Source organism: Lepisma saccharinum, chromosome 20 (genome assembly GCF_977018435.1).
Source record: "Lepisma saccharinum chromosome 20, izLepSacc3.1, whole genome shotgun sequence".
NCBI classification, from domain to species: Eukaryota; Metazoa; Arthropoda; class Insecta; order Zygentoma; family Lepismatidae; genus Lepisma; species Lepisma saccharinum.
Window position 1 is genome coordinate 30259307 of NC_139248.1, and position 22666 is coordinate 30281972.

Here is a 22666-nt window from a genome sequence, read left to right on the forward strand (position 1 = left end):
TACGGGGGGGAAACCCTGGGGGGTAAAGGCGGTCAGGGGCGTGATGCTGATCACATCACCCCCACTCACGACCGGATCAAGAAAGTGTGTGGCGTTACCCGCACACCCCCTATACGCCTTCATGGCGTGGTGCTATGCACAGGGGAACACTTTACCTTTACTTTTTACAATAATTAAAGCTACCCCTTCCGAAGGAAAATAGCATTGAGTTGGATACCAAGAAAACAAATTCTCTCGATGCGAGGACTCAGTCCCAGCGCGTCGTCTGCTGTGACGTCACACGATTGGATTCGTCGGCTACGATTGGATTCCATTGAGGAAGCTCTTTAGGGGTGTACGGGATAGATTCTTTTTGGTCGGGACGGGAAATATTTTTAAATATCGCCATTTCCCGACAAAGTCTGGAAATTTTCGGGACGGGAAATGTTCGGAATTTCCCGAAGCTCTGAAAATCTCGAATTCTACACATTATTTTCAACATAAGTGATTGTTTTTGCATTTCTGGAATACAAAGAAACAATTTCCGATAAGATTCAGACAGTTCCAATGCAGAAACGTACAGAATTAACAACTTTTTAAAATGACCATTCGGTATTTCCCGACTGCTCGGGATCCCGAAAAGTCGGGAAGACATTTCCCGAAGCCGGGATCGGGACTAGAAATTTTTTTTCCCAATCCCGGTCCCGACTTTTCGGGATCCCGCACACCCCTAGAGCTCTTGCCTGGCATCATTGGGCTGGCCCCAAACTAATTTGTCGGTGATATTACGATTAGTCCATTCTCGTAGCAACCAATGAATTTATGTATGACAGTTAATTTTTCTTATGTTTTATCCAATTTAACTCATTTTATTGGAGATGGTTTTAATGTTACTTAATTCGGTCTTATCTAAATTCAACCACTGATTGTTTTCAAATATGTTATTTCCTTCCTATACGATGCGGGATAATTTCAGAAATCTAAGTTCAAGAAGGTATGAGTAGATTAATCCATGAATAAAGTGTAGATCGAGGATTATGTACTATCCAGGAAGTTTTTGAAATGAAATTTTTGTATTAAATAAAAGTTGAATGGACATTAAAAAATAACTTTTAAAATGAGCATGATTGTGATCTAAAAGAGATTATTGTTAACTGTGTGGTTGTGCATTATTTTGTCGTTCCGACAGTGGATGAATAATAGGAACGATGTGGTGCGAGAGTGGTGAACACTAGTGAACTTTGGAAAGTTGAATTTAGTGCTCACAGAAAAAGTTCCTTACACTATGATTTGTAATTCAATACCCCAAAGTAGTGTAAGTGGACTTTTATAATATGTAAACCTACTTCTGAGCAGTGTCATTCATAAGTAATTTGTGTAAAACTACTCTAGAATTTATTGATCGGTTTCCGAAATTTCTTGTCTTGCACTATTCTTCTGATATAAATTGAAAACAGAATTTACGACGCCAGTGGTACCGGGTTCAAAACTAGGACTGGGCATGGATGTTTGTGAGTGTCCATACATGAATTTCATCATATCATCCCATTTTCGCAAATTAGCCAAAGTTTCATAAAAGCGAAGTACAATAAACCCAATCAATCAATCAAATTTTCTGGTTTTAAGCTTGACGAAAATGAGGCGGTAAATTTCTCGTATCGGACAAACGGCTGAAATTTGGTAGTTGATTTAATTTGAATATTCGTACTTGCGTATTCTGCATTGAGAAACATTGCTGAAGGTGGCATTTCACTTATTTCACGGAAATAAGCTCTATTTGCGACATATCGAGTAAGTTTTCTTCGTTTCTTTTTGCCTTCGGTAACACGCAAAATGGCGATCTCAGTTTCACTACCGTACTCGGCATGCAGTGTTTCCACCCCACTGCACCCAAAAATACCTACTTAGCCCCACAAACCATTGACGTATAGCCCCACGAACCATGTCCGGTAAGGTTAGGTTAGGTAGGGTCACGTATAGGTTACAGTAGTTAAAAATTGGTTTCGAAAAAAATATGCGTAGCCCCACACACCATTCTTGCATAGCCCCACGAACCATTGACACATAGCCCCACGAACCATTGACACATAGCCCCACGAACCATTGACACATAGCCCCACAAACCATTGACACATAGCCCCACAAACCATTTGCGGAAACGTACCTTCTTCAGTTACAAAAACACGTGTTTGGAAACACTGACCGGGATTTCGTCATCACACACAGGCTACATCCACCTGGAAGTAAATGGATGCAAGAGCTGTCGTGCATCGATCACACATTTATATCGAAAAATAGATGATTTAACTGCAAAATTCAATGAACGATCCGAGAAAACACTTCCCCGAACTTCCACAAGTACAACGAAACTGCATTCGGTAAGTAATTTCTCCTGTAATTGTGAAGAAATCCGTTTGTCCGATACGAGAAATTTACCAATGAGGCTTGCCACTTTGGATAATAATATTTGAGGTTATAAATTAATTTGGTTTGGAGGCCCAAGTTACTTTTGTTTTATTGCTATTTCATCATGCTATGGATGAAATTTTTACATGGTTCGATTTACCGATTACTTAAGATTTTGGGTAACATTTTCGTACCCGTGAAACGTATATCTTCAATTTTACAGGAGAAAGTAGGCGAGTTTCTGTATACTTTACGAAGGTCTCGGAAGTGTGCCCCTCGCTTAATTTATTTTGCCTGTAAGTTATGTATTTTTCAACATTAATGTCTCTCCAATGCACGAAAGCTGTTCCCTTGATGTCCTTCTAGGCTACTACGTGAACCAAATGTTGCGTGCGTTTGATGATGTAACAAGTGGTCATTGTTTCCAACCACACAGTTTTGCAACTGTGAAATGAATTATCATGAATTTTTCTAATGTTAAATAACAATTTTAACTATGTTTGCCTTACCTAACCTAACCTAACCTTGCCATGCATGGTTCGTTGGCCTATCCGTGCATGGTTCATGGGGTTTTTGAACCCGGAAAAAAATACTGGTCATCGACAATGCTAGTCAAGATTTGCCGGCCATATTGTGAGTAACGCAACCCAAAAACGAACTAACAATAATTACTCGATATGTTGAAAATTGAAATTATTGTCGTGAAAAAAATGAAATTCCACCTTCCAGAATCCTTACCAATGCAGAATACGTAAGTACCAATGTAAAAATGAAGAAAATAAAGGAATTTCAGACGTTTGGCGGTTACTGAAATTTTAATGCAAGCGGTACCTGTTTGATTTCGGCAGAACACCTCACTCGTTTATTTAGTCATTTTTAACATTTGTACTTACCTATTGTGCAGTGCGAAACATTGTTTAAGCTGGGATTTTGCTTTTCTCCTGAAAATAATTTCAATTTTTCACATTACAAGTATTTATTGTTCTTCCTTCTTTCGCTTCCGTAAGACAAAATATGGCGGGCACAGTTTGGCACGTCGTGGATCATCAGTGTATATGCAGTGTTTCCAACCTTTGTAATAAAAAAATATCTGAATAACCCCCCCCCCCCAAACCATTGACGGGTAGCCCCAAAAACCATTCACGGATAGCCCCATGAACCATTTCCGGCAAGGTTCGGTTAGGTTAGGCAAGCATAGTTAACATTTTGTTCGTAAAACAATGCTATACAAGTTTTTTTAAAAAAAAATCACCTTCACTTCTTGCAAAACTACGGCGTGGTTGGAAACAATGACAGGGGGTTACGTAAACGTACGGAACATCTGGTCGACGTAGAAGAAGAACGGTAATTGTGTGTCGGAGATATATTTATCTTAGAAAATACATGAATTCCCGGTCAAATAGATTCAACGATGAAAGAAAATACCTCCACGACCTTTGAAAATGCTACAGAAACTCATTTCCGTAATTAGTTTCTTTTGTAAAATTGAAGAAATCTGTTCTCCCAAGATCAAACAGTTACCAAGCAAGGTTCAAATTTCGTGTGACAATGATTTTCAAAATGCTACGAGAATTAGTCTTCCCCCTATAAGAATTTCAAAGAAAATCATAAAGCAATCGGAACCATTACCGAACAATAGTATATGGTTGTTTTTTCTTCAAATTTATGAATACACATTTTCTAGTGACACACCTGGTCATATTTCTATAATGCTTATGTGATAACTCAAAATGTTTTTACATAACTGTGATGGTATCACCTGACAGAAATTTCTCAACTTTTACTCTGAACATTGATAGCAGGTGTAGTGCATTGATATGGCACTCTGATGTCATTTTCTATGCAAAGAGTGTAAGTTAACATCCAGACTGGCATTTACCACACAATAGTAACAAAATCAGTAGATTAAAATTAATATTCAAGGCTATATGCAGTTTTTTAAAATCATGAATCAGTTCATACCTCACTGTACTTTTTTTTTTTATAACTAACTAACTCTCTAGCCTTCTTGAACCCGGAGTTCATGGCTGCAGCAACACAAGCCTTCCATCTGTCCCTATTCTGAGCAAGATCTGTATACTCTTTTCCATCCCTACCAATTTCCTTTAGGTCCATCTCAACATTATCGCTCCATCTTCATCTTGGTCTTTCTACTGGTCTCTTACCATCAGGTTTCCCAACAAGAATCCTGTAAACTCTTCTTTCCACTCCCATTCGTGTCACATGGCCTGCCCACCTAAGTCTTCTTGATTTAATCATTCTTATAATATTTGGACATGAATACAAATTATGTAGTTCTGAATTATGTAACCTTCTCCACTCACCTGTCTCCTCATCCCTTTTAGGCCCAAATATTTTCCTAAGGATCTTATTTTAAAATCCTTTCAATTTATGTTCCTCTTTCAATGTAAGGGACCAAGTTTCGCATCCATATAATATTACAGACAAAATTACTGTTTTGTATTTTAACTTTTAGTTTCTTAGATATTAAACGAGAAGACAAAAGTTTATGAAGAGTAAAGTAAGATGCATTTCCTGAATTAAGCGTACTTTTTATTTCCTCTTTAATATCATTTTCATTTGTTAGTATTAGTCCTAAGTACTTGAATTTGGAAACTGGTTCAAACGAGTTGTTATCAATAATTAGATTTTGATTATTACCTAATACTTGGTTTCGGCCTGTAAGCATATACTCAGTTTTCTCTTTGCTAACTTCCAAACCTATCTCTTTAGCAGTTTTGAAAAATATTTTAGCATTATTCTTAATTGTATTTACATCATCCCCAGTAAGTCTACATCATCTGCATATTTTTACAGCTGAGTCACACCACTTAATTTTAGTCCTTCGTTAGTTTCTTTTACCTTCCTAACAGCGTGTTCTAAGGCAAAAATTAAAGAGCAATGGAGATAATGCATCTCCTTGTTTTAACCCATCATGAATTGTAGATTTTTTTTATAAATGTTGAAATCTACTTGCAAATAATTTAAATTAACAATTTTATTTACTTTTAGTTTTTCTGTTTTGTTAAAAATTGACTAAATCACAATTAAATTGATTGTGTCAGTACCGTGACACAATTTGCCATTCTCCTGGTGCCTGAAATGCATAGACGTAAGTTCAACCCCTTTGAATTTGTATTTTGTTATTGCATGTTAATTGCAACAGTGAGAATGAGTGATGATTAAATGAAATTGATGAAGCCCGCTTACAAAGAACATCCATGTTGGGACTCGAACCTTCGAACTTTGGGGACAAGATCAAAAGTCACCAAATTAACGTACTTAACCACTTCGAAGTATCAGAGTGAGTTCCCAAATTATTGCCTTGGTTATTGCCTCATGTAGAGTAGCTATTTTTTTCTATCTCAGTTTTTTAAACTGTTTTGAAATCGATGAATTCTTACTTTTAAAATTATATATATTTTTAGAATTACTTATGTACCTGCATTTTACATTTTCTCACATTTTTCATTCAATCTTGATTGTCACAATATTGCAACATAATATAAAATTTTACTTGATTTTATGTTTTCCCACGTTTTAAGTTTTTTCAACTTGGTCCCCTGAAAAACGTAAAATGGAGGTTCTACTGTATTTTGACAAATACTTATGGTGTTTTCTCTCTGTTGCAGATGACATACCACCATGTAAAACGCATGATACACACCTGTTGTAGTCAATGGAGTTCAAGTACGACAGTGCTAGCAACATTACGCAAGCGTACTGGCTATGCTATATCAAACTGCAAGAAGGCTCTGGAAGTTACTAACAACAATGTAGAAGAAGTAAGTTGTGGTGTATTAATTAGCTATGATTTTTGTTACTTTTCTTATAAATCCATTATTTGTTGGGTTGTTCATAGGATGACCATGATATTTTGACCACAAACCGGGAGATATATTTATCCTCATCCTGAAAAATTGGTTAGGATTAATAATAAAATGATTGTTATTATTAATTTATTATTATTATTTATTAAAGCATGGGTCACATAAATTATACATCACAAACAATAAATGAAATATGATCTCCCATTGACAAATGGTATTATTATAATCTCTCTGTAACTTACATAGTGTTTCTGATTCTTTCTGATCAACCTTTGATGTTAGTCCTATGCTCAAGTTACGGAATGTCAGAAGTATTTATCAGAAGAACCAATCTTCTTGAGAACTACTTTATTCTTCACCAATCGTTCACAAAACTCTTCAAATATCTGACACAGAACGTGAGATTTGTCTTTTGAGTTTGTGTCAAGAGACAGGAATTTAAATTCTTGTTGCAGATCCATATTGAAAATACATTTATGTTTGGCCAATCTTATTCATTGCTCTACAAATAACAAAACACACAAAGCAATGCAACTCGCGACGTGAGCTAACTTAGCAGTTTACTGTTTATCTGTTTGAACATTCTCGATGACAATGGATCATTTAAAAAAAAGGTAAAGGTAAAGTGTTCCTCTGTGCTTAGCACCACGCCATGAAGGCGTATAGGGGGTGTGGGGGTAACGCCCCACACTTTCTTGATCCGGTCGTGAGTGGGGGTGATGTGATCAGCATCATGCCCCTGACCGCCTTTACCCCCCAGGGTTTCCCCCAGGTACCCATGTTATTCGACGCTGGGTAGGCGCCGGGGCCGCTTCCACCATTAGAAAAGTTCCCGGATTTGAACCGGCCGGGGATCGAACCCGGGACCTTGAGCATGGTAGTCAGACGCGTTACCGACTGAGCCACCGCGGCCACCATGGATCATTTGGATTTCATAAAATGGGACAAATGGTGGGTTTTAATAATTTCGATAACACGCCTCTGAAACGAGACTACACCAGTCACAATGGGACATATGGTTACCCTAGTTGATCATGACAATCAGGATGAACCATGAACTGATGAAAATAGGAAAGATGCCTTCCCAGAATTCAAACCTAGCATCCCTGGCTTCATTGCACATTACTGAAACTACTAACAGCTGTATTGAACAGACATGCTATTACTAGGCTTAACATACGTCCGGGATTAGCCCGGACAGTCCTGGTTTTTTAGTGATGTCCGGGATTGCAAAATGTTCGGGGTTTTGAGAATCTGAACATGAAAATAGCTACCGGTATTGAATATTCACGACCAATTTTTAAGGTGTTTTAAAAGACTGATATTTTATGTACCAATGTTTCTAAAATGGTTGACTTTGCTATGTCTTTGCCTGGAACATCTTCTCCAGTTGAGAGAGTATTTTCAATTATGGGTAATATTTGGTCAGCAGAAAGAGGTAGACTTCTAGTTTCCACTGTTAAACATCTGCTGAATGTTAAAATTAATTCAGAAAAAGTCATGTCTAGTGAAAAGTTCAACTGAGTCAACTAACAGAACAGAGAACAGAGAGGCTTCCTAAACATCAATGTATTATTCAATTAAACATTTGCAAATTAATTGATTAATTTAAGAAAATAATGTTAATATTTTTTCTTGTACAATTTATAGTTTAATGTTCCAATTAAATGTTAAGGATTTAAGTAATTTCAATTTATTTTTGTAAAGAAAACTGAAATTCAGCAGTAACGAGTTGATCGCAAATATGTCCTGGGTTGGACCCCAAAAAATATGATGGTAAGCCTAACTATTACCTAGATTTTTCAGTGAAAGATGCAATCTCGACCAGAAATCGAACCTGGGTGTCTGGCATACTATGCCATTGCTCTACTAATGAGCTATCGAGCCAGCCTGATTTTTCGCTGCTGCTGTTTTTACCTGTGTGGATTCGTCTCTGCTAGAGCTACTGCAACGGGATCGGTCGAAACACTGTAGATGTCGACGTTGCCTGGTTCCTCCCAGCGTAGAGTTGTCAATTCATTAAATTAGGCACCCTAATTTAATAAAAAAACATACTATTGTTTGTGGAACTTCTTACGGAGATTTCACATCAAAGTGAGAATTTGCATAATTCTGCATTGACAATCGTTGCTTGTTGCCTTGGCGTGAATGCAAGAATGAGTGAAACTACACACACTATGACTGCTTTCTGTATTCAAAATTTACAGAATCTCTAACGAAGGGACGCGTTCGTTAAATCTTACCAAAACAAATAAATCATTAAAAAGAACTGGCCTTGTGAACTCTGTGAAGCCAGTTATTTTACCCATTTTAGGAATATTCTACAACCTTGGTGACAATGAAGTTCGACCAGAAAGGAATACGTGATTAAATGCACAGAGGCATAGGCGGTGGAATGGGTGACCCGCAGAAGTGACGCATGTGTGTAAGAGGAGGCGTGTGAGCAGGCAAGAATCGTGATCCCAGCATGTTGCACCCAAGGTCACGTAAAGAACGAAAACGGGGAACTATACGCGTGACATTGAACTTCGACCAGGCACCAGACCCATGCGGAAAATTCCAGATAGTGGCACATTCGACGGAAGCATGACGTCACGGACACGATAAGGGAGTCTGCCGTATATAAGCGCGTGCTGTGCACCGAGGAACCGCAGTGCATCATCACCATGGCCAGGGGCAAACCTATTGACAACACCGTGAGGAGAAGAGTGGTGGAGTTGCAACGGGATGGACTCAGTGAACGGGAAATAGGGCGCCAACTGAACTTACCCAAGTCAACCGTCCACTGCATCATCAAACACTACCAAAATACGGGTACTACAGAGGCAGGTAAGGCCCTCAGTCTAAAACGCCTGCTGAGCGTGAGTGACCTAAGGATATTTAGGCGCTATATCCAGACCAACAATCATGTTTCTGTGGCCGAATTACGACTGTGGACTCGAGACCGCTTTCACATTGAAGTGTCAACCAGAACCATTCACCGTTACCTACAGCGATGCGGTTACCGAGTGTACAAGGCGAAACGTAAACCCTTCCTTTCCATGTTGAACAAAGGCAATCGACTACGGTGGGCACGAATGTACCGGGGATGGACATTTCGGCAGTGGAACAGGGTTTTGTGGACGGACGAATCCATTTTCAATGTTGTGTACGCGAAAATACGGAAAACAGTCATTTGTCGGAAGGAGGAACAGAATGAAGCAAAATGTTATGCACGTCGTGTACAGAAACCTGCGTCAGTGATGGTATGGGAATGCATGACGGCATCTGGGGTTGGCCCACTACACGTCTGTGAGGGCATTATGAATGCACACGCCTATACATGCATACTGGAGCGGCATCTTCCCACAGTGCGAAGGCACCTGTTCCACAGGCGGCGTCTCATCTTTCAACACGACAATGCCAGGCTCATACAGCGCGGCTGACAAGAGAATGGTTGACTCGCCATCACGTGCGAACTCTGCCATGGTCACCATCGAGTCCCGACCTCTCGCCCATTGAGAATGTGTGGCGTGTTCTTAAGCGATGTGTGCAACAGAGGGGACCCAAGACAGTGGATGCTCTTATCGCCTGCCTGCAGGAGGAATGGCACCGCATCGATGTGGAATACCTTGAACGACTCGTCTGCTGCATGCCGCGACGCATTGCCACAGTTATTCGCCGACGGGGCGGCGTCACAGCATGGTAAACAGGATCCCCTCTAACAGTGGTCGAACTTCAATGTCACGTGTAGATGGACGAAAATGTTTTATTTTGTGTGGACACCATACATTGCTGCGTTGCAGCGGAAATTTATGTTTTCCTTTGTTCCATGTAGCCTGCTGAATAAAATATGTTCAGCATATGCATGTGTTCTCCTTCTTTCACAACGCACTCCTATATTTGTGACTGGTCGAACTTCATTGTCACTAAGGTTGTATGTGGTTTAGTATTTTGTTTAGAGAAACTCTCCACATGGTGCCCAGAAGAAATGCCCTTCTGACAGAAATAAACTCTGCTGCAGACATTCATGATTATTTTAATTAACTTTTTAGAACAGTTAAGACACACTTGTCTTGTGCATGCTGCTTCATGTCGCTCTCTGTTCAAATAATGTATGTTTTCCGGACTAGTGCAGTATGAAGCCATCATGCATGTGCATTGTCTTCAAGTAGCAGATGATTTTCATTGATGATGAAACCACCCTCCTGGTCTGTGCATTTGTACTTCATGCATCATGTGAAAATCTACTTACACCATAATGAACTTCACAATCTTTACGACCGGACTTATGGAATGACCAATAACTCGTTTATCGTGTTAAATATGTGAGACTTTCGAACTGCACCCAATGTCACACTTTTTAAACTTAATGTTAGGATAAGAACAAAATTATGCAGCAGAGAAGAAAGCAACGACAAGAATAATAATAGCATGAAAAGTAAAACCAATGTTATTTACACTTCATCTGCTGATGCATGCTGTTCTGAAAGTTTGCTTGGTGAGATGGAAGTCTGCAGCATCTTGTAATAAGTTCAAGGGTTGGTAACCTGTAGAGGAGTAACCTTTGTCCTAAGAATAGCCTTGAAAATTTAGTATAAAATAAGTTGTTACAAATAAGTAATCCAGGTGGTTACTTTTCAAAATATAGGATACCGAAAGTTATGACATGCAAAGTTGAATACTTTTGATTATTATTATTATTATTATTATATACAGGGGTAGAAAAATACAGGGTGCCCAATTGCCATGGCAGCCACCAGATTTTCACCTAGTGACTGAATATTTACATTCAGTTCTAAATATATATATATTTTTAATATTTCGAGTTCGCTCACGGAGATTTCCATTACTTTTTTTTTTAATAATGAGTACATTCACAGTATAAAAAGTATAAAAAACTTACGTGAGTGAGTATAATAATCGTAACAATCCTTGCAAATGACGTTTGTAGTAAAGCTTATATAGGACAAACCGGAAGAAGCATGAGAACTCGCTGGGACAAGCATGACAAGGATATAAAGGAACAATCATCGAAGACCGGGTTTTCCGAGCATGTTCTAGAATTGAAACATACGGTTAGAAAAAGTGAAGTAGTAAAAAGAGTTCATAAACAACCCGATAGGAACGTTCACGAGGCTGCAAATATTTGTGTTGATAGGGGGGAAAAGACTAAATAGGGATGATGGCAACTTGGATGAAACATGGATCAAAATGTTTAAACGATGGGGAAAAAACAGTGAAGAGTCTGTTAAATTCCTTGTCATGCCGGAAGTGACTAGCGCTGCTTCAGAACCTGTGGAGTTCACATTGGAAGGGATGTAGCACTCCTACGCTACAGTAGTCATTCATTTTGTATGGTAGTATGGGTACACCGTTCTTTTAGAATTATATCCTAGCCTATATGGCACTTTTAACGTCATGTAATTTTACATTCTATATCCCAATAACCTTTTTTTTTTTTTACCTAATCCTGGATTTATTTTTACATATGACAAAGTATTTTATTTACTGATAAGAAAAACCTGAAGAAGCGAAGTGTAGCTTCGTGAAACGTGGTTTGCAAGGATTGTTACGATTATTTACTCACTCACATAAGTTTTTTATACTTTTTATACGGTGAATATATTTAGTGAGTAAACGCACAAATTCCAGAATGTATATATTCTGTCAAAAAGTACCGGGAATTGTTAAATAAAATGCACAGTTTTCATTTATTCATCACTATTTATTTTGTCCCCTTCAAAGTAGGCCCCATTTGATGCAACACACATATGCCAGCATTTTTTCCAGTCTTGGAAACACTTTTTATAGGTGCTTTCTGGTATGGCCTTCAGCTCCTTCCACGAATTTTGCTGTATGGCTTCAATCGAGTCAAAACGGGTACCCCGGAGCGTCAATTTTAGTTTTGGAAACATAAAGATGGCGCATTATCGTCGTGTAAAATCCACGAATTGTTCTTCCACAAATCTGGCCGTTTCTGATGGATTTTCTCACGCAAACGCTTCAATACGGCCAAATAGTATTCTTTATTGACCGTCTGTCCCTCTGGAACGAATTGATGATGCACCAAACTACGAATATCGAAGAAAACAATGAGCATCACCTTGACTTTTGAGCGACTTTGACGTTTTTTTCGGTTTCGGCTCGTCTTTTGTCCTCCATTCTGATGACTGTTGACTTGTTTGCATGTGAAACTCGTAGACCCATGTCTCGTCACCAGTTATGATGCGTTCCATGAATGTGGGATCAGAATTGGCACGATCCAGCATGTCTAAAGAGACCTGCTCACGGTACTGTTTTTGAAGAAAATTCAGCTCTTTTGGAACAAGCCATGCGGCGACACGTCTCATGCCCAAAATATCCACCAAAATCGAACGAACAGACTCGTGAGAGATGTTAAGGTCAGTAGCTATGTCTCTTAAGCTGGAATGGCGAATATCGAGCACAATTTCCTTCACTTTTTCGATGTTTTCATCGGTTGAAGAGGTCGAAGGTCGTCCAGAACAAGGCATGTCTTTGATGATCTCTCGGTCCTCCTTGAACGCTTTGTACCACTCGTAAGCCCGTGTTTTTTGATAAAACTGATTCATCATAAGTCTTTTCTAATCATAAGTCTTTTCTAACATATTTAGCGAGTCAGCACACGAAATTCCGTTCGCAACACAAGATTTAAGGCAAACTCTTTGTTCAATAATTTTCGTTCGTTGTAAAAATCATGATGCACTAATGAAGTGGACTGATTCAACCTGCTGCTGTAAACAAACTGGTTGACAGATCGCGCTCATGTTTGGCATAGTAATTGAGTACAGAGCTACCAACTTACGGAAAAAAGATTTTTAAAAATTATTTGCGCGGGTCTTTTAAATTACAAATTCCCGGTACTTTTTTGACAGATGGTATAATGAGTACAATTTGTGTTTTTCAATGTTTGTGCATTTTCTGTATCACATGTATCATTAAATCAGTATAGTAAACATGCCATTATAAATTGTTGCACTCTTCCTAGTTGAATTTTAAAATTTGCAGCAATATGGTAGACTACATTAGTATGTATTGCATAGTTGTTCATGCTGGTACCAGTTGACCTTCTTTAGGAGGTACTTAATTTTTATTATATCTTGTATTAATTAATAAATTTAATGTTTTAAGATCAAATTTCATAGTTTATCTTAGTTCCATTCATGCCTTTCTTAACCTGTATTTGAAAAAAACTGGCTACTGAGAAATAGGGGCTGGTGCCTGATTTATTGTAGTTTTTTTGTCTATCCCTGATTATATATAACATTTGAGAAAGATTCATTTTGCATTATTTCAAATAAATAAGGTTTCTAGTGTTGTGGCAGCATCTAGTGTGTGTCTTGTGATACTGGTAAATATTCCATTTCTACTAGCAGTAATAATATGGTATTGCAGGCTGAGAAATGGTTGAGGAAGGAAGCCCAGGCTATGGGCTGGGCGAAAGCCACAAAACTTGAAGGGAGACGAGCCGTGCAGGGGTTGGTGGCAGTGGTTGTGGACAAGAACAATGCAGCTATGGTGGAAGTGAATTGTGAAACAGACTTTGTAGCAAGGAACAAGATATTCCAGTCAATGGTTCAAAGTGTTGCTTCCAGTTGTTTACAGTTCGTTTCAAGTCATGCTTCAAGAAACACACTGACAAAGGTAAGGTAAGCTCCACATGTCTGTTCAAATATCTTTTTCATTTTTTTGAAATTGTAAATTCTAATAAATGCGATAATTCTAGATGCCTGAGTGCCCCTTCCTTACCCTGCAAGTTACACCTATGAAATTACATATAAAACTCTTTGTAAATTATGTATCAGTCTTTTGTGTAAACTTAAAAATTAATTCTGACCTTTATATTTATTTTATATAAATAGAAAAGAGATAACATGCATACAAAATGTCCTCCTTTTGATACTGTGATAAGAGTGTTTTTTTTTTTTTAATAATAGAGCAGCTTACTTTCTCTTCTAATAAATAATCTGAACATTGTATGATGGCCTTTGTCTCCCCCAACAGTTGTATGATGGCCTTTGTCTCCCCCAACAGAAAGAAATGTTATTGATATGCTGAAATGAAGTACCCACTTATTTGCAAAACTGTTTCTTATGTTGTATTAATTTCGGAGGTCACTGCCATCATCCTCTCAGTAAGTTCCAAGGAGGATTGTTGCAGTGGCCACTGAAATTAATAGAAAGTTGCAAAAAACAGTTTTGCGAATAAGTGAGTATAGTATGGGGTAGGATTGTCTAAGAGTGGCAAAGCCTGTTAAAAGAATATATATATATATATATATATAAGTAAATAAAATGTGTAAAAAAGAAACACTTGTCAGATGGTCTTAAATGCAATAATTCAGTGGCATATCCTGAAAATTTTACCTGGTTTACCGCAACAATTATTTATTGTATATTATGTTTATTGTACACCCCCTATCCTTATAAATTAAATATAATAGATATAAAACACCAATGCAGCCATGCAAGTTAAACAAAAACAGGAGTCAGACAATTTCAAATTTATTATTTTCCTATAGTTTACAGTTATTACAAGCATAAGAAAACAGTTTTTCGTTGTGACGTTTCAGGAGAACACATGCTCCTTTCATCAGACATCTATTTTCATTTTGACTAAAGATACAGTTATAACAATGGTTAGCAATTTTTTAAACAAAAAGAATCCGTTTGTAATATAGCAACTTAACTGTGAAAAGAAACAGTCTGTTTTATTTTTATGTCAGATAAATTATTTTATTTGATCACATTATTTTTTTATATAAAATTATGAATCCCAAATATCATCAGGTAATTCAAATTCATCATTGATTTCACAAAGTCTCTTGACGTTTTCTGTTACATTAAATTTTAAAGATGGTGGCTTACTCCATTTGTGAAAAAGGAAACTCCATACTGGATCTATGTTACCATTTTCATTATTTAATTTATTCCAGTGTTCTTCTGCAATGAAGGAAGCTTCCCAGACGTTCAACTCTATGTTTCCCGTCAATCTTTTCAAAACCCTTCTCTTTTTAATTAAATGCTTCTCTTCGATGATGTGAGCTGACAAACCTGTTCTTGGGTTTAGATTTATAATGTCCAAATCGTGTTCGTGCCATCTTATTGCCATTTTCCTTGCTGTTTGTCCTACATAATCCTTTGAACATGAACAACTTATATTATATATTCCTGTGGTTTCCACATCTGGTAGAGAGTTTCTCATTTTGCATTCATTAAATGTACATTCCAAACTTCTTGGTGATCTAAAAACAATTTTGAAATTAAAACTTCTAAAAATTTTGACAATTTTATGTGAGAATCCCTTGTGGAATGGAATGCACACAAATTTCTTTTCAACAGATTTTTCATCTTTGTCTGTATTTCTCTTTTCCTTTAGTTTTCTTGCGACTTTTTTTTTTTGATTTGGTTTATTCTGTTAGTGTGAAAGCCATTTCCTTTTGCTATATTAAAAAGCCTTTCTTCTTCATTTTTGATATTCTTATTATTAGAACATAGTCTTTGTGCTCTCAGGAAAAAAAATAAAAATATATTATCCATTGTTATACGCGAATGTTCTGAATTGGCATGGATGTATTTTTCCCCTGCTAATTTTTTCCTATGGACTGATGTTTGAATTGTTGAGTCAGTTGTCTTAATTTGCAGATCAAGGAAAGAAATTACATTACGTCACAACGAAAAACTGTTTTCTTATGCTTGTAATAACCGTAAACTGTAGGAAAATAATAATTCTACAATGCAAGCAATGCGTACATACAAGAAAAACTAATTTCAAATTTTCCAGCAATTTCTATATTTTTCATAAAATATCCCTTTCCACTGAAAATTGGACTTGGATTTCCCTTCTTGTAGCAACACTGCTTCTGCCAGGTGTGACACAGAAACGGAAAGGAACAAGCAGTTTTCTCCCAGCAGTAATGTTTCCAGTGGAGAACAGACCACACTCAGACCCTGTGTTTTTAAATAGTGACTCTGCTTGGCTTCCTTGGCCTTCCCACATACAATCGGGAAGGAAACCGCATTTCATCAGAAGGGTGTGATCAGCAGTGGTGTACATAAACCATTCTTTAAGGTCTATAAATAGTTGACGTAAATTCTGGTTTAAAATCTTGTATAATATATAATAAGCAATTTCCCACATATTGAAGCAATATATATATGTATGTATGTATGAGAAAACTTGGTTTACCAGTCGTAAATACGGTAACATGGAGAATACGTCACTGAATAATTTATGATCTTTCCCACTGTTAGAATGCATCCATTGCCGTCATTCATTTTAACACAATAGTGCTTAATATTAATAAAAATGAGCAACACCAGTTTCATTTTGTTGGCGAGTGTCTTATTTTCTTGACTTTTTATATTAACTTCCCTTCTGGCTGGGCTTCCTTTCAATTTTTTTAAAATATATTTTTGCCACACTCAGTTTTCCATACCTTCACAGCATAGCCCAACCTAATTCATATTTTTCTTTCATTCGCAGCTGAATTTGAGTTCTGAACAGTTAAAATCTTTGCCTGGTGATAATGGTGTGTCATTAGCTGATCAGGTAGCTGCAACTGTTGGAAACATTGGTGAGAACATGATTTTACGGAGAGCAGCATGTTTGAAAGCAGGGGAAAATATGATTTTATCTGGCTACACTCATCCTGCCCCAGCTACCGCAGTCATGCCTCTTCTGGGGAAGTATGGAGCCATCCTTGTGCTGACACAAAATTCTCCACTGGAGAGGCTCGACGATAGCCTGTCTTTGGAACAACTTGGTCGACAACTCTGCCAGCATGTTGTAGGTGAGTATTGTCTCCAAGAAATTAGTGAAATTGAGACGTGAAATACTCAAGTTACACTGCTCTGGCTCAGCATCCAATCGTCGACCATGTGAGTGAAGAGTAGGGGTGCCCATGTGCAGATTTGCGGACATAGGTTGCGTCCACCCAACTTTTTGAGGGGCATTTTTTTTTGTGATGGAAATTTAACTGAATAAATATTTCATTATTGTACATCGTTAAACTTTGTTAACATGTAATAATCACTTCGTATACTGCTAAGGGACGGGTAATAAGTATTATTTGAGGGGGAGAAGACAGTGCCAAATTCTTATTAAGTTTTAAATTGTCAGCCGAATTCTTGTGGGAAGATTAAGCATTACATTCTTGACTATAATGTGAAGTCTTAGATTATCACGCAAATTCTACTGGGGGGAATTGAACATTAACTTGGGGGAGACTTGAGGGGGGAATATCCAGGTATTGGGTATCAATATTAGGTCTTAGATTGGCACAGAAGTCCCATAGTAAGGGGGAAACAAACTTCAAAGTTTGGGGGGGGGGGGATATTTAGTGCTTTGGTATATAATTCATATGATCATTACAAAGGATGATTTTTTTAGAGTGGCAACTATGCTATAGCAACTCCGTGCAACGGAGTCAGGCAATGTCGTTTATACCAAAGGTTAGTTACATGTGCACCCTCCCTCAGAGCAAATGAACTTACTCTTCCCACTCCATGCCTGTGCGCAGTACAACAAGAACAGAGTAGTTCTGAGTTAGCGGTCGCGGAGTGCAGTCACGATGTTTATAAAGTGGGATCAACGGAGCTGGTTAAAAATTGAATGTGCTAGAGGTCGCACAGCATGACAGTGTCACAAACAGTGCAAAACAACCTGCGAGCAGCTCAGAAGAAAACGGCGACACTTTATGCATAACCCAATCATCATTCTGCATGACAATGCTCAGGTGCATACAGCAGAAGCTGTGTCTGATTTGTTCAATCACTGGGGATAGGAAGTTCTCTACCCCCCCCCCCCATACTCTCCGGATTTAAGTCCCATCGACTTCGACCTAATCCCTAAGATGAAGGAACCACTTCGTGGGATTCACTTCCGAACAGTTCAAGACATTCTTCTGGCAGTAGATCGCTCTCTGCACACTATCAAGAGAATAGGCAGTGCTAACGGCTTCCACATCGCTGGCAACACATTGTATGCAATACTGGGGACTACATCGAAGGCCTGTAAAACTTTCAACCGTGTATGTATGCTATGTGTCTAGATAATAAATAGTTGCCACTACTATAAAATCAGCCCTTGTATTTATGCTGTCATTTTACTGTATCATTGGAAATCATATGGTATCAAGTGGATTTTACTCTGGATTATTCACTAGCTGGAGTGGTGGTGGGTGTCGTAACCATCCACCTTTGTTCCTTCACTCCTAAAACAAATATCAGATACGTGAAAAAGCAGTGAAGTGAAATATAACACCTACTATTAAACAAAAAGTCCATGGGTAACTATTCTTTATTTTACGTTGCTTTTCTGCCATGTTAGGATAATGGGGAGGAGTAATGGTGAGACACTGCATTAGGTACAGGGGAAGGCAAGGGGGTGCCACAAATCCAGAGACAAAGTGGGTGCAAAGAAAGAAAAACTTGGAAGGAGTAAAGATCCCTTGTGACAGTATTGACTAACATTAGTTTCGAAATAAATACCCTGAAGATTTTCTTTCTCGCTTCACATGCTACTCACGGTTTACAAAGGTGGTTTGAAGGATGTGAGAACAGGGTGCTGCAAAGTGATCTCTCCTGAAAACCTGTATTATTTTTCACAGATAATGGTAGATAATTTTCATGGTTCACATTTTGTGATCTAATGCATTATATACAAAAAAGTAATTAAGAGTTTTTAATTGTCTTACCATTGTACCAATCCCCCATTTCTTAGTGATGCACCCTATTCATTTTTGCCACCCTGTGAAGGTATTGATGCCAAATTAAATTGAATTAATATTCTTGTAAGATTGCAAAGAAGTAGATATAAAAATTTTCTTGCTCGCTTGGCTCGCAATTATCCATGTTTGAGGTCTTCGTAACATGATCGTGAAAGATTATACATACTATAGTTGCATTATGATTTTATTTTATTTTTGTTATTGAACGTTGCTCTTCTGCCACTTTGGGCTGATCACGACAATGAGAATTACTGATGATATGATGAAATTGATGAAGGGACACTTCACAAAAGAACGCCCATGAACAGCCTGGGATTCAAACTTGAGACCCTTGGCATCTTAGTACATGCTCTGCCATTGAGGTCGGTGGCTGCAATACACGGCATGAAGAATATTCTTGATGTTGATTAATAACACCAGTTTTAAAAATGCAATAATTTTTAGTGTTTGTACACTACTATATGAGGGTTGTTTGAATAGTTTAGTAAATTTTCAGGATATTATACCGCAGTTCATTAGGTGAATAGATCATTTTCCCAAAAAGTGCTTCTTCAACAAATAGAGCATTGCAATTTTGCTTCGATTTTATTCCCCATCCAACCCATTCGCAGGACAGGATGCTGCAAAATGACCTCTCCTGAAAACCTGTATTATTTCTCACAGGTAACGGTAGATAATTTTCATGGATCACATTTTGTTAACCTGTGCGATTTCTTCCTGCAGGTGCATCATTTTAACGATGTTCTATTAGAAATACTACTGTATTGCCTTTTCCCTATACTGTAATAATTTTACTAAATATACTACACAGCAACGCATTACAAATAATCTGATACAACAGAAAAATAAATAATGCAACTTTTCACAGGAAGTGAATTTTGCACTTGAGATACAATCCAGAAAATTTTTACTATGAAATACTAAGCATAGGAGGAAAATTTGTTGCAATAGGCACCAAATTCAATTTTGACTGTCTAGGACTCTGTGTATGAAACAATAATTGAATCAGTGAAATTAACGAACCAGTTTTGATTAAGACAACTGCAGTATGAATATTTAGTGTGCTCCACTGACATACGCAGGGTTTGGGGAGAGGGGGAACTGATGGTACTGAAGCTCCTGAAATTTTTAGGAAATCAAATTTTTCAAATGAAAGCAGTAAAGAACTCAGGAAAAGGCAAAATGATAATGCAAACTCACCTTAACATCGCAGTGCACATGCTCTTTTCACAAACGTAATTACATGTGCAGGCGGCATTGCGCTCACTGATGTCTAATCACAAATAATGTGTTAATGTTTCAGCAACAATATTTTCTTTTCTTATTGTACACACCACTGGTCATCTGGCTAAACATCTGTAATGATTGCTTTATATTTGTAGAGTAATTACCTTTGTTTTATTTCACGAAATTAATGTTGCGTGGTTTTGTACCACCGTGCCTGCTTTTTCCGTGATGCCATTACACGCACAGGCAGTGTGGAACTCACTGAAATATTTTTCTTAAAAATGTTGAATTTTCAGCAATACATGCATGATTATTTGTTTGCTTGGTCACTCTGTTCGTTTATCAGGTCCAAATTTGCCTCTGCTCCGCCTCTCAATCCATTTTCACATCAACAACTCGGACGGGAAACCTCGGCACTGTTCGTCCCAACATAGAAACAAGAATGCATGCACGGGCAGCGTGAAGCTGCATGCAAAAAAACCTCAAGACGTTTTGACAGTAGCACAGGTCGAGGCAATTGAGGAGTTGGGAGATCTGTCCGAGTGGCATTGCAATGCCCGTGCATGCACTGCAGTGTTAAAACAACCCCCAATTACCATTTTTTGTCTTGAACAACTTTTAAAATGAAGGTAAAAAATTATATTTCAAAAATATTTTATACTGTATCCCTTTTCCTCCAAGAACACAACTATGTAATACCCAGTAACGGCTTCTGACTATTCGCACGTGCACACCCAAATAAATCTGCAATGCAATTATTTTTTATTATACTTATTTACTGAATACTATCTCCTTCAAACATCAAACGTTCCCACACCCCACCGCCCCATCGGCTTAGATTTTTCGATTTACCAGCACCTGCCGTTGAGATACGTTCGCTCTGTATGAGTATGAAGCAGAGCAGTGTGGGCTGAGAGTGCTGTCATTTTCTTTAATATTGTTTATTCATTTTCTTGATTTCGCTTGCGTTTGTTGATTTGGTCAGTCGGTCGTTAGAAATAAAAACAACTACTAGATAGATTATAACTAATTTTCTGCATGTTGTCGTTGGATCGGCTACCTTGTTTGCAGGAGTGGCTCAAGATAAAATTTTCATCCGGGAGAGATGGAATTTTGGCTCCCCCACTTTCCTGTAACCTCTAGGCTTTATTATCTTACATCTTACACTTCATTTCAGCATAGGGTTAATTTAATTTAATATCATCTATCAGCTTCTTCAGACTTTTTCCTGTTAGCTATTTGTTTCAGCATATCTTGTAGTATCTCATTTTTTTCTTTTCTCCATTGCTCCCTTTTTCACCATCTTTTTTTCAGCACAGTTTTGTTTCTTTTTCTGTCCATTTCACATGCTCCATTCTTCACTATAGCTTTATATGTATTACGGATGGGACAGATTAAGTTGTCTATATCGGTTCAGCTTTTCTTTTAAATCCAGTTTATGCACAGATAGGCTAATTGGAACTGGACCTACAGTTTAAAGTGGAAATTGAACTACTATGTGACTCCACCCAGTATCACATCTGAGACTCAAGTTCTCTATTGGTATCATCTGATGTAGGCATATCAGTAAAATTACCAAATATTGTACCAATCTGATAAATACCTTATATTTTACTGCAAAATTCTGCCGTTTTTTTATTATTTGTTAAAAACAAATGTACATTTCATGTTGCTTGTTTTGTAGAGTAAATATACATGAAGTTTTTTTTTTCAAAGTCAAAAGCCAATGCTGTCTCCTGACCTCATGTGTTGAGGTTAATGAACCATTCATGTACCTTGGGCAGCATTTGTAATTTTGTATCGGATCAGGAAAAAGTTGTTATTTGCATCAGTAAGTGTAATATTAGTGCTTCATCAGGCTCATTAAATAATTCATATTGGTTCATTTATAATATATTTATATAATTTTCTGGCTGCCTGGGTATATAATTTTATTTTATCATTTCCAGGGATGAATCCTCAGAAAATTGGAGATGAAGATGATAAACCAGCTGAAGATCCTGAATTAGAGACTTGCTTAATACACCAAGAGTATCTGTTGGAGCCAAGTCAAACAGTCGGCCAATTGCTGTCTGATGCAGGGGCCTCAGTCATTGGATTCACTCGATTTGAATGTGGGGAAGAATTAGAATAGATAACATGATGGACTTGCAGGAAACAAACCTCTATTGTGTACACCAAGCCAGTACGTTTCATCTGTAAATGTAAATGGAAGACAATACATTTCTTTCAAATAGTAATTAATGCCATTTTTTGTTTGTTGGTCTTTCTCTTTCATTAAAGATAATTTACGTTCCTAAATGCCTGGTTAAATGTTGAATTGTTCCACAACTAAAATGATTAACCCTTGACTTTTCATCTCAATAATATCTAAATAATAAATAATTGTAATAATGATTGAGATGAAAAGCCAGCAGTTAAATTATCTTAGGCCAGCCGCACGCCAGATCCAACAGGACACGACGCAACATGATGTGACATGATGCTACAAAAT

The 22666-nt window shown here is 37.6% G+C and overlaps 1 protein-coding gene across 1 annotated transcript; it reads left to right on the top strand.

Moving 5' to 3' along the window:
- Positions 1–1002: 1002 nt before the first annotated feature.
- mEFTs (elongation factor Ts, mitochondrial) lies at positions 1003–22372 on the top strand. Its single transcript, XM_083141867.1, has 5 exons — positions 1003–1294; positions 6018–6170; positions 13611–13859; positions 16701–17007; positions 22122–22372. The coding sequence occupies exons 1-5, from the start codon at positions 1265–1267 to the stop codon at positions 22304–22306; spliced, it is 924 nt and encodes a 307-aa protein (XP_082997993.1). The 5' UTR covers positions 1003–1264; the 3' UTR covers positions 22307–22372.
- The last annotated feature ends 294 nt before the right edge of the window (positions 22373–22666 follow it).

Bases quoted from the DNA above. Each gene is read 5' to 3' on its own strand.
- mEFTs (XM_083141867.1), top strand. From the start codon at position 1,265: ATGATTTGTAATTCAATACCCCAAAGTAGT. The intron at 6,171-13,610 runs GTAAGTTGTGGT...ATGGTATTGCAG, and splicing joins CTAACAACAATGTAGAAGAA to GCTGAGAAATGGTTGAGGAA. The intron at 13,860-16,700 runs GTAAGGTAAGCT...TTTCATTCGCAG, and splicing joins CAAGAAACACACTGACAAAG to CTGAATTTGAGTTCTGAACA.